The sequence below is a fragment of the Ranitomeya variabilis genome, chromosome 2, assembly GCF_051348905.1.
Source record: "Ranitomeya variabilis isolate aRanVar5 chromosome 2, aRanVar5.hap1, whole genome shotgun sequence".
Taxonomy (NCBI): domain Eukaryota; kingdom Metazoa; phylum Chordata; class Amphibia; order Anura; family Dendrobatidae; genus Ranitomeya; species Ranitomeya variabilis.
The window spans coordinates 1,073,854,695-1,073,868,384 of record NC_135233.1 but is presented as its reverse complement, the minus strand read 5'-3'; the positions used below and the strand labels follow the sequence as shown (position 1 = coordinate 1,073,868,384).

Below are 13,690 nucleotides of genomic sequence, written 5' to 3'. Positions count from 1 at the left end.
TCAAGATGACGGTGGACCTTTCTAGGCTTGCACAAGATCCAACTTCCTACAGATCATTCATCCTTCAAGTAGCTATGGCCCAAGATTGAGCTGCAGGCCTCTAAATAAATAATAAAAATATCAGACATAAGAAACCTGAGTCACAAAATAGTCTTTAGATTTCTATAAAAGAATGTAGCGGGCATAATCTAATTTACATTCTATAAAAGAATGTAGCGGGCATAATCTATGACAACTGGAGAGGGAGGAGACGTCCTTATTTCCTATTACTAATGGTATATTTGTAGTATTCTTTTGAATTTGGCAGTTTGCTTGAATTAGAACAGGAAATTTAATTCACATTTAAGTTTTCCAATGCAAATACGTAGAATGTTTCTTATTATTGGGGGCCTTCTGAGACCCCAGATGATAACAATCATACCATAAAAAATAATAATAATATTCACCCCTTTGCTCATGCTTGCTGCTGTCTATCTATAGCTGGCCTTTTTTTCCGTCAAAGCATGACAACAGGGATCTGTTCTCCTCCAGCTCTGATTAAGCCTCTAACATTCCAACACACGTGTAGTCATGATGTGTCGCCTAAGGAAATGTGAGAACGTTAGGAGATGCACATTGTGATGTTACAACCTCATGGTGTGTCATGACATCAGGGGCCTTCTTGGCACCGAAAGCCTTGGTGAATAGTTAAGATGCCCAATGTTGTGCACTAAAGGAAAAAGGGGCTAGACAGAGAATTTCTGAGGACCAGATTAGATTTCCCTACAGAAGAAAATAGAAATAATTTTGACTAAAGGAGAAAAATTTAAGGTTATGTTATTGATGAAAGTTCTCACCAAATATCTTTTGTTTAACGTATAGTTTTATGTATTTGTGTTGGAATTAGAAAAGGTCCAAAGTGAGATCGATAAAGTTATTGGGGCAAATGAGCCCCAAGTCATTCATCGCAAAGAGATGCCGTATACTGATGCCGTCATCCATGAGATTCAACGATTTGGAAACATTGGTCCAGGCAGTATGCCCCACGCTACTACTCAGGATGTAAACTTCAGAGGCTTTCTCCTTCCCAAAGTAAGTAAAAAAAGAAATAACGAACCTTATTTGTTAGTAACATCAAATTTAAGTGGTCACCACTATTTATTTTTACTTTGGCATAGATAATCACTTAGCAGCCTTTGACCAGTTTCCCCAGCCAGTCTCATTGTTTCCTTTTCCAGTAGGGAATGTCATGTTTTGCTTCAACCAGCATGGATGGAGTATTTTGTTATGCAATTAGGCATAAAAGAAAGAGGGAGATTTGAGACATGGGCAGTAGTGCAGACGAATGGCAGAGGTCCAAGGGATGATTTTTATTTTTTTTTTAATTTTGAAATCACCTTGTGCCTATTTTTTTATTTATAAGTATTGGATGACCCCTTCTGGACATCATTCTTTTTATCAGATCAAAGAGGCTGGAAGCCAATAATATGCATTTTTTAACAGGAATGAAGTCAAATGCCTTATGTGATTTGCAAGGTTTCATAACTTTCCATGCTAAACAAAATTATTATTTTTGTTTTATTACATTTTAACTACTCTGTAATGGTAATACCAAATATGTATAATTCTCACTGTTCTTTGTTTGATTACTTTTTCATAATAAAAATGTCTTATTTGATATACAAAAAAACACTTCCTTCTCACCCCAATGGGGGTGGTCTTTGTTGTCCTTTCTCATTCTCAGGTCCTCTACCAGATGCCTGGGAGTTTGAGGGTTCTGCGCAATGCAATTGGATATTCGTGGTTCCCGTGAGCTTCACCCCCTTTTTCAAAATCCCCCTTATCAATTCATCCCACCAATTTTAATTCCATATCCCATGGAACTCATCAGACATTCTTTGGATAAATTGGCCACAGCAGCCTTTTATTAACATTTAACATAACATTTTTAAACATTTTCACAAAGGGGGGACGGTCCTCGAAGCCTCAAATTATGATAGCTTCAGGTCAATATCCAACCTTGGCCCCAGGCCGAGTCCTGCCTCAAGCAACTAAATACCAGCTCAGAGACATCAAAAGACTCGACTGGCCAGTTTCCGCCACTAATAACCACGGATTCCATTTACCCTTTCCTTGTGACCATCACATTCCCGTCCACTTAGTCCACCCAATGGGGAGTCCTGGACCTCTTGAGATCCCCCCATCGAACTGCCATTTAACTGCCATCACCAACTGTGAGGACCTCCCCCCCATGCAGCCAACATAAATGATCTGACCCCCTCAAACATTTATGACTCTCCACACCTTCAAGCTTTTCTCAATGCCCTCCTGAACTGCTAAACACCACATGTCCAGCACAATCGCATTCAAATGAATTCCATTCTTCCTCCAAAAATCCCCTTCACATGATTCCAGATCCACATGGTGCACACGACTGCCCCATTCCTCACCATAAAGCGAGACACCGCTCTGTTCAATTTGATCCTGGCTCTATTTATAACCTGCACCAACCTGGCCCCATACTACACCTTCCTAGGGATGATGTCCGATCACACTACCAACAGCCTTGGAAACATGGACGATAGCGGTAACATGTCAAACTTGACATCCTTAATTAAATCCCTGCATGGCCGCTTTCCCAAATCGTTCCCACCTAAATGTATTACCAAAACATCCGACATCCGGCACCCGGCCAAGTCAAACGAACCTATGAAATTCAGGCAATAGCTTGAGCTGGCAACTCCCGAACACGATCCCACTGTGAACAAGAAAGAGCTTCAAGAATAGGGTAATTTACCTTAGTCCCCAACGACGCAGTAATCCACAAGTTGAAACTTAAACCTGCCCACACCAGGTGCTATAATGCTCTCAGTACTGCTTGATCAGGTGATGACAATGATTTTTTTTTTCTATTTTCAACACTTCCGCCCCATAATGTTAATGCCACCACAATGGGGAACACCTCCCATAGGACCCAATTAGCCAAGAAACCCTTATCATTCCAAATTTGTGGCCACTGCGCCACCAACCACCCTAGAAAAACAAACTGAATCCCTGCTCATCCGCCAAATTCCCTAGAATGCCCAGAAACTCTGCTGACACCACAGGTGCGATCCAAATCGACCTCCCATTGTAGGAATCCAAGAACAGTACCGAAACCTTCAAATCAACCTTCAACTCTTTTTTAAGCCTGAAAAAATGCACAGGAGCCTTGACCCCCACCGTAGCCAAAGAAAGCTGCAGACAAAATGCTCTACTCATTGGCATAATCCGAAAAGCGAAGTTCAATTTACCCAAGAGTGACTGAACCTCCCTCAGAGTTACCTTCTTCAGACTGCAGACCCACCCAACCTCTCAAGTCCAATAATTTGTCTTCAGGTAATCTACACTCCATCGCGATCAAACCACTTTCGATACTCAAAAAACTCAACGAAGTTATCGGGCCCACCATTTTTCAGCCACCAAGGGTTCTCCGAATTTCCTGGCTACCCCTTCCAACAAACAAAAAATCATCCAAGTAGTGAATACAGGAACTTAGCCCAGACACCTCCTTAACCGTCCATTCCAAAACACATGCTGAACATTTCAAAATATGTGCAAGACAGCGAACTCCCCATAGGCAAACAGCGATCCATGAAAAAAAAAACACCCCAATAAATGCATGCTATCGGGGTGAACTGGAAACAAGCAAAAAGCCACCCCGATGTCAGTCTTTGCTAACAACACCTCCTGTCCAGATATCCAAATGAAAACCATGGCAGCATCGAAAGATGTGTACAAAACAGAGCATAACTGGGGGTCAATCCCGTTATTAACTGATAAACCTTTTGGAAATAAAAGGTGATGAATCAACCTGAATTTATTAGGTTACTTTTTTGGCACTACCCCCAATGGTGAGACCCTCAAATTACTGATAGGAGCCGACTCAAATGGTCCAGCCATTCTGCCCAAGGAAACTTATTTTTCCATTTTCTCCATGACCACCTCTGGGAATTCCATGGCTGACTTCAAATTCTTGGTTGATAACTTCACCTTAACATCTACAAATGGAATTCTAAACCCATCTCTGAAACCCTCTCTCTGTAATGTTGCTGCTACCCTGTCTGGGTATTTATTTAGAAATCACTCCATCTCTCCCAGACATATTGGTGTCATTCCTTTTTTCAGTACCCTCTGACCTCTTTTGTCTCCCTCCCCTAAAACATTTTGATGCCCTATGGCTACCTCCACAGGAAGAACATTTGTGCTTAAATTTGCATTTGGCCCCAAATCTACATGCCCCTTCATTAAATGAGAAGCACAGTCCTTTCTGCAAAGCTACCAAATTCCCTGACTGTCCTGGACCCCCCCCACGGTGCCCCCATGGAACAACTGAGTCCCTTGTCCTGTTCTAACTGGGGCCGTCACTCTCATCCATAAAGCTATATCTTTATGATCCCATCAGATGCTGGGACGTACTGCTTTCCATTGGTGGAATTGCTCGTCATATCTGAGCCATCCTTGCCACCCATAGACTCTATGAGCTTCCCCAATTTCATCCATGTAACAAAAGAGGGCCGAACAATTCTCTGGAAACTTTTCTCCAATGACACTAGCAAATATAGCAAAAGCCTGAAACCAATTAACGAACGTGCGGGGAATTAACCAAAACCTCCTCTTATCCTCATCCTCTTTCTTAGAGTCATCTCTTCTTACCCTATCCAAATTAAAATGCTCTAGGGGAAGCAAAGAAAATATATTCACGTATTCCCTTTTTCATATCCTTTCTCTCACGTCCTGTTTCAAATGTGCCCCCAATGGCCCTTCAAAACAAACATAAACCTCACCCTTAGCTGCATCGTCCAGCCACACTGTTTCATCCTTCTGTTTTTCTCCCCCGTCGCCCAAAGAAGACCCCTGCCCCATCAGCTCACCTTCAGTTGTAGATACCACCCCGACATTCAACAAACCCTCTGCCATTGCAACAGATGCCTTGCTAGATAGACCTGCCACGCTGCTACTACCCGGAAGCCCTTCCCACACATTACCTATCCATGCTGAAAATGGCGAAGACTCGCCCTGACCCAATCCAGATTCCCTCTGTCTAAAGGTACCTTCACACTAAACGATATCGCTAGCGATCCATGACGTTGCAGCGTCCTGGCTAGCGATATCGTTTAGTTTGACATGCAGCAGCGATCTGGATCCTGCTGTGATATCGCTGGTCGTTGGTTAAAGTTCAGAACTTTATTTGGTCGTCCGATCGCCGTGTATCGTTGTGTTTGACAGCAAAAGCAACGATACCAGTGATGTTTTACAATGGTAACCAGGGTAAATATCGGGTTACTAAGCGCAGGGCCGCGCTTAGTAACCCGATGTTTACCCTGGTTACCAGTGTAAAATGTAAAAAAAAAAACAGTACATACTCACCTTCGCGTCCCCCGCCGTCCGCTTCCTGCACTGACTGAGCGCCGTAAAGTGAAAGTGAAAGTACAGCACAGCGGTGACGTCACCGCTCTGCTGTTAGGGCCGGCGCTCAGTCAGTGCAGGAAGCAGACGCCGGGGGACGCGAATGTAAGTATGTACTGTTTGTTTTTTTTACATTTTACGCTGGTAACCAGGGTAAACATCGGGTTACTAAGCGCAGCCCTGCACTTAGCAACCCGATGTTTACCCTGGTTACCCGGGGACCTCGGCATCGTTGGTCGCTGGAGAGCGATCTGTGTGACAGCTCTCCAGCGATCAAACAGCGACGCTGCAGCGATTGGCATCGTTGTCGCTATCGCTGCAGCGTCGCTTAATGTGAAGGTACCTTAACTAACTCCCTTAGGTCTTGCAAAACAACACCCATGCCGACACCAGCCCCTCCCGTAAACATACCCCCTCTCATATGAACATTAAAAGCTAGTATCTCTCTCACCTGGGTGCTCTGTTCCAAGCAGATGCCAATCAGGAATCCTGAAGCATCCAATCCACATTCGGCTCCAAGATGTACCGCTGCCAGCCTCCATGGTCCGCTGCGTTATCTGTAGGTGTGCTGCTCCACCGTGACACACTCTGTGTGCTTATAATGTCAGGGCAAGCTGGCCGCTGCCCGTGATGACCATAAGTCCTATATCCCTCCCCCCATAATGCCAAATTATCCCCTGCCCCTATCCCTGGGAGATCCCCATGCCGCTGTTTCCCCCTGCCCCTCCTCCCCACTGCTGTCACTGTTGCAGCAGAGTATTGCCCGCCATTATTTTGAATTCCAGCAGCAGTCAATGAGTGGGCGGAGCCATCTTGTCACCTCTCACCAGCCACTCCATGTCTTGGGGCCTGTACCGCCTGTCCCCATCATGTTCCAGTACGTCGCTGAGCAGCGTCCTGTTCATGTAGAGCCACTGCCACACCTGGGTCCGGATCCTGCTCCAACACCACTGCCGGTGAGTAAGTGGAGCCATCCTCTGAGTCCCCATTGAAGGCGCCTGCACTGCAGACCTCCGTACCGACCAACGAGCCTCCTGCTGTCGCTGAACGGGTCTTGTTCCCAGTTGAGCTCCCGCCATACCTGATCCTGTTCCTCACCCGCCACCGCCGTACTTGTCGAGGGGGAGGTCAACACCTCCCCTTGCTGTAGGTCCCGCCATGTTGCTGGATTCCTCCCAGCTCTGGCACCGGGTTCTCTCAGCCTGCCGCATGCAGCCCCTGCCAGAGGGTCTCTTGAGGGGCTCCTTATGTGATGCCGGACCTGGGGATAGCCTCAGGACTGAGGCTCTCCGGAGGCCTGGTTCTCCAAGGCCATCATCCTTCACATTGGGCCTGTGGGTGCTCTGCCCCCCTCCTTGCAGCAGGCCCTGGATGAATGCCTGTAGCCAGCCTGTGCCACTGGAATCTGCAGCTTCCCTCAATTGTTGTAGGATCGTCTCAACCTCCATCACCAAGGTACAGAGCTTGTTTCAGCTGTACTGGTGGCCTTTAAAATGGTTGCCCCACTAACATGGCCACCCCCTTTTATATCAACCCCCTTAACCCCACTTCATAATCCCTTCAACTTCTCAAAGCCCTATCCCGGCCCTACTATTATTCAAATCCTTTCGCCCTTAACACACTGCCCATATCACCATAACCAGCTCTCTATTGGCCCCCTCAGCCCAGTCATGTCGTCCTCTCTTCAAAGGCCTGTGGCCTAGTATGGCCTTACTGGATCCTAGTTGTTGCCAGCATTGCTCTTTTCTGGACAGAGAGCTCTGTGCTGTTTCATGTATGTTCTTCATGGTATGTGTGTTGTTAGGCTTTTTTCTGCTGCCACCCAATGGTCTTTTTCCGTATGGCAGCTTGTTATTCATTTATTTTTGTGGGCATGTCTTTCCCTTCCGGTTCAGGGGTCAAGTCTTCTCTTCCTCTGGCAGCCATTTCATTTTCAGTTTCATGTGAGAGGACACGCTATTGAACCGGGCTTAGGAAGGCATCAGTCTTTCGACCACACTCTCTCTTTTGTTGCTCACACTTGCAGTCATACTTGGTGCTACATCTTACTGTACCTGGTCTACACCTGCATTTCTGGAGGAAGTACTTTATTACCAGTTATACGCTGTATGTCCAGATTTACAAATAAACAAGTCTGGATTGCACTATCCCTGGTGCGCATCATCTCTCCGGACGCTGAGCAGCATCGGTCCTGTCTGCCTCAAAATACAGAAGGAGGAAAATACGGAAGGTACGATTATCTTTCTCACAACACCTATTAGTCACTCACACCTCCATTCGCCTCATGTGGGGACAGAACAAGCTCAGATATTGCTCCTGGGATCTGTTGTAGGCATTTTCCCAACTAAAGGCCCCGTCTCACATAGCGAGATCGCTAGCGAGATCGCTGCTGAGTCACAAGTTTTGTGACGCAACAGCGACCTCCATAGCGATCTCGCTATGTGTGACACGTACCAGCGATCAGGCCCCTGCTGCGAGATCGCTGGTCGTGTCGGAATGGCCTGGACCTTTTTTTGGTCGTTGAGGCCCCGCTGACATCGCTGAATCGGTGTGTGTGACACCGATCCAGCGATGTCTTCACTGGTAACCAGGGTAAACATCGGGTTACTAAGCGCAGGGCCGCGCTTAGTAACCCGATGTTTACCCTGGTTACCAAAAAAAACAAACACTACATACTCGCCTTTCGGTGTCCAGGTCCCTTGCCGTCTGCTTCCTGCTCTCACTGACTGCCGTACAGTGAGAAGTGAGAGCACAGCGGTGACGTCACTGCTGCTCTCACTTCTCACTGTACGGCCGGATCTCAGTCAGAGCAGGAAGCAGACGGCAAGGGACCTGGACACCGAAAGGCGAGTATGTAGTGTTTGTTTTTTTTGGTAACCAGGCTAAACATCGGGTTACTAAGCGCGGCCCTGCGCTTAGTAACCCGATGTTTACCCTGGTTACCCGGGTGCTGCAGGGGGACTTCGGCATCGTTGAAGACAGTTTCAACGATGCCGAAGTCGTTCCCCTGATCGTTGGTCGCTGGAGAGAGCTGTCTGTGTGACAGCTCCCCAGCGACCACACAGCGACTTACCAACGATCACGGCCAGGTCGTATCGCTGGTCGTGATCGTTGGTAAATCGCTTAGTGAGACGGGGCCTTTAGGGTGTCACTGCTTCAAGTGCTCCTATCAACACTGGAATCACTGCTGTCTTAACCTTCCACATCTTCTCGAGTTCTTCTTTGAGGCCCTGGCATTTCTCCAGCTTCTCATATTCCTTCTTTCTGATGTTACTGTCACTTGGTGCTGTCACACCTATTATCATTGCTATCATTGTCTTCTGATCCTTGTCTACTATCACAATGTCTGTTTGGTTAGCCAACACCTGCTTATCCATCTGGATCTTGAAGTCCCACAGGATTTTAGCCCTTTCATTCTCCAACCCTTTTTCTGGGGTCTCCCACTTGGACTTAGGGGGACTCAGCCCATATGCTGTGCAGATGTTCCTGTTTATAATTCCCACTACTTGGTTGAGGCATGCGGTGTACGCTGTTCCTGCTTGCATTTTGCATCCTGCCACCATGTGATGGACGGTTTCTGAAGTTTCTTTGCATAGTCTGTGGTAGATTCCTGCTTCTATGGATCTGGTGCTTAGTGCTTGCTCTTGTGCCGCTATGATTAGTGCCTCTGTACTGTCTCAGAGTCCAGCTTTCTCCAGCCACTGGTAGAATTTCTCCATGTCAGCCACCTCCATTATCTGTCGATGGTACTTCCCATGCAGTGGCTTGTCTTGCCATGGCGCTTCATGTTGCTGTTCTTCCTTCCAGATCTGTTGTTGTTGCTGACTTAGGCTTCCTCTCAGCATCTCGTCTTTTGGTGCGATTTTTCTGATGTATTCCTGGATACTCCTTGTTCCATCCATGATCGTGGCTTCGATGCTTATCAAGCCTCGCTCACCTTCGTTGGTATACAATCTTTGGGTGCTAGACTTAGGGAGTAAACCTCCATGTATTGTGAGGAGCTTTCGTGTCTTCGCATACACAGCTTCTATCTCTTCTTTTGGCCAGCACACTATGCCAGCAGGATATCTGATAACTGGCAGGACATATGTATTGATGGTGCAGATTTTATTCTTCCCATTGAGCTGGCTCTTCGGGACCTGCCTTACCCTTTGATGGTATTTGGATGTTGCTGCTTTCCTTACCTCCTCATCATGGTTACCGTATCCCTGTGGGATGCCGAGGTACTTGTAGCTTGTCTGTACATCTGCTATGTGCACTGCTGGTAATTATAGTCTCTGATATAGTGTAACGGTTAAGTGCACTGCCTATGACATGGTAAACTGGGGTTCAAAAAAACTAAAAATAAATAAATTATATACCAAGGTTCCTAACACTGTAATACACTATAAGGCTGGGGTCAAACTTATGAGTGTGATGTGAGAAACTCGCGCCAGTCTCTCGCATCAATACCTGGCGCTGCCGCCAGCACTCGGGACTGGAGTGTGCGGCTGCATAGAAATACATGCAGCCGCACACTCCGGTCCCTAGTGCTAGCGGCAGTGCCAGTTATAATGCGATAGACTCATGTGAGTCTCACACCTACCCTAGGTGGCTGTTATAGTGCCCTGTTGGAAATAATATACCAGTAGTGGTCCTTGGGCAAGGCTACTAACACTATGGTGCCTACCTCAATAAACATGAGAGTGTTACGAACAAAGAGAGTCATTACGGCTCGGACGTTGCCCGGACTAACAAGGTCCGCATCAGATGTTGAGAAACCAGGACAATCTGATGATAAATGGGATACTGGAATACACCATACATGAACAAGGCAAGAGAACCTGGATCTGATGGAATGCTACTATAACAGCAGACCAAATGAGAGAGTGTATATATATATATATATATATATATATATATATATATATATATATATATATATATATATATATATATATATATATATATATATGTATATTCTGCTACTACATTCTAAGGCCCATAACTTTTTCATTATCCCTTTGACATTGACATGTGGGAGGGAATATGTTCTATTGGCATTTAATTATTTCAACACAAACTAGCCTTAATTTTTTTGCTTTAGTATGTTATTCTTAGGCTGTGTGGTTTAGATTACAGTTTGCCATCCATTTTGGTTGCATAAGTATATGTGTTTTTTTATTGCTCACTATTTGAGAACATTCAAATATTTTATTTCCAGAAAAAAATATTTTTTTTTAGTAAACTTCAATTGCATTACCAGCCTTAAAGGGAATCTGTCAGCAGGTTTTTGCTAGGTAATCTGATGACAGTACGAGACCGGGGTAAAAACACAGATTTCAGTGATGTGTCACTTATCAGGCAGTGTGCTGTTGTTTACTTACAGGGAAGGACATTATCTTTGCTGTGATTATCTGGTAGTGTGAGCACTGGCCTGACTCCGCCCCCTCCTGTGATAAGTACGCTTTCAATAGACAATGAAAATACTGAACATGGTGGAGGTGGGGTTAGCTGTGGTGGGGTGAGGGCAGCTTTCTCAGCTCTGCTTCACACTTAACTGATTATGTCAGAACCTCTTAACCCAGTAAACTAAGTGGATATTTGGATTTAAGGTCTCTATGCCTACACTATGCTGCTCTCAGATGAGATAGCAAAAAATGTTGACAAATTCCCTTCAAATGAATAAAGCCTAAGGAGGGGGGTCCCAATTAAATATGACTTATATAAATATTGCAACTTTCAGGGAATCCAGGTGATCCCACTGCTGACCTCAGTACTTTATGATAAGGATCACTTTGCAAAAGCCGACGAATTCTACCCAGAACACTTTATGGATTCCGGTGGAAATTTTGTAAGGAAAGAAGTGTTCATACCTTTTTCAGTCGGTGAGTTATTCTTTTATCAATTTGGAGGAGAGATGAGAGCAAATAAGAACATTTTACCATCAACACATTCACTAAATTAATAGAAATGTTGTTTAAATCTTCTCCCTATGAGGCTGTTCCATGAGGGCACATTTATGATTTATGTGGGTTATGCTTTGGGAAAATGTGAGAATCTGAATGGGGACAGTTTCTTCATTTGGGGAATCTCTGTGAGGTGAGGATGGTTGTGTCTCCGTATCTAAATGTTGAGTTGACACTTCTCAGATTGGATTCAACGACTTACAATTTCATTATAACAGCCTATTTTGAATTGATATAGTATCTTTTGCTTTAGCCATGAAACAATATAAACTTTTTATCCTTTTCCACATATTTCATTGCTGTAGGTAAGAGAAGTTGCGCTGGAGAAAACTTGGCTAAGATGGAGCTGTACATGTTCTTCACGAGACTGCTGCAGAACTTCACGTTTAAGGCTCCTCCTGGGGCTGCACTAGACCTGACTCCTGGGGTTGGATTCATAGCTGGTCCAATGCCCTATAAGATGTGTGCTATTCCTCGTGTGTGAATACTTTGTCACCTGCACTGAAAAACATTAAAATGGGTTCTCTTGTGAAAACAAGTTATCATTATGTATCCGCAGATTAATGATTACTTATTAATTGGTGAGCTCCTGTCACTGGGAACCACGAACCTTAGCAGAATAGGGAACTGAAGCTAAAGTAATTGTTTTAATTAAGAAATAAACAACATGATTGATATAATTTTCAAGATCTGTTAAAAACATTTTTTTACTATTTTAAATGGAAATAAAATGCACTTATAGCCACCTGATGAGGAATTTATGTGTATAATCATACTACATTGCACCCAAACTATGAATATTGAGAGGACCATTTCAGGTCATTTAAAATATGTAAAATGTCACCCGTGTCCTTAATGAAGCCTGGGACTCTCTGGACTAGAGTTTACAGGAGAGAATCGAGCTACTCTGCCTGTCTCTCATCAAGTGAGTCAATACCAGATGAGAATTTATTAATTGATGGGAACCTCACCCAATAGCAGAACATGACACTTCTATCCTCTTTGGAATAGATCTGTAATGTGTATACACGACCACTTCTCTATGTACTCCTTATTGGCCTTACAAGAGCTGCTCTTGGCCCAATAGAGAATGACTAGAGCAGTGGTTGAGAAACCGACCTGATGGTTTATATTATATTGGCGATAATACGGCAAAACTGTCAAATTCAAAATTAAAAAATTCACTCTTCTCTAGGGAGCATTCATTTTTTATTTTATTTTCATATACTCTTCCCAACCCTTTTAAGCCTGGTAAGATGGCCGCCACTTTTCTAGATAAACATAAATCAAATTGCAAGATATTCATGGCAAATTCATCTCTACTATCCTCCACCCATTTTTAGTATACAGTTAGTTTCAGTAATAGTTAAAATTATCAATTTACATACTTGTATCTGATGCTTGCAAATTATCATAATTTTTCTCACATGCAAGATTCTTACTGTTGCACAAACGCCTTCTGTCAGTGATTTTACAGAATCAAATTGTAGTTCACATTTTAATGGTTTGCACGTTAATGACCAGGCCAATTTTTACAATTCTGACCACTGTCCCTTTATGAGATTATAACTCTGGAACGCTTCAACGGATCCCGGTGATTCTGACACTGTTTTCTCGAGACATATTGTACTTCATGATAGTGGTAAAATTTATATGATATCACCTGCATTTGTTAGTGAAAAAAATCAGAAATTTGGCGAAAATGTTGAAAATTTCGCAATTTTCCAACTTTGAATTTTTATACAATTAAATCACAGAGACATGTGCAGCACCCCAGAGTCCTGGTCGTTGCAGTAATGTCGCTCTGCCACTAAGGGGAGTGATATTACGTCCGATTGCACTAAAGGAGTTCATCTGACCAGGTAACACTCACACTACACTTCACACTCCGGCCACCAGGGGGAGTGGTTCTATCTAGTAGGCCACTCCTCACACTCTGGTAAAACTGGGGGTTGGACAGGAAGACAGTGAGAAGTAACTGGGAAGAGCTAGAGAGAGGACCTGTCAGGGATGGGATCCTGGCAGACTCCTAAGGATAGCACAAACCAGTGAGCAACGGGGATACAGCAAAGAGGCAATAGTACCAGAAGGAGTCGTGCTGTAAGATCGAGGCAACATCCTTCTGAGGAGCAAACAGTCGGTGGCCGGAACGCCGAACAAGTAAGAGACTACAAGCATTACTTCAAACCACGGCAGGACAGCCAATTATAGGTCGGCTGTCTCACTAAAACACCTAAGCAGACAACGGAGGCAGCTGTGGGAGAGGGGCGACTCTAGGGTCCCGGAAGAACTCCAGGCCTACCCCGTCATACGGG

The 13,690-nt window shown here is 44.6% G+C and overlaps 1 protein-coding gene across 1 annotated transcript in view; it reads left to right on the top strand.

Moving 5' to 3' along the window:
• The window catches only part of LOC143808685 (cytochrome P450 2K1-like), a 64,697-nt gene extending 52,700 nt beyond the window's left edge, over positions 1-11,997 (top strand). Inside the window, exons 8-10 of the mRNA XM_077291595.1 lie at positions 887-1,071; positions 11,153-11,294; positions 11,681-11,997. Of these exons, the coding sequence (XP_077147710.1) occupies positions 887-1,071; positions 11,153-11,294; positions 11,681-11,859 (506 nt within the window). The 3' untranslated portion in view covers positions 11,860-11,997. The remainder of the gene's footprint in view (positions 1-886; positions 1,072-11,152; positions 11,295-11,680) is intronic.
• Positions 11,998-13,690: the final 1,693 nt, after the last annotated feature.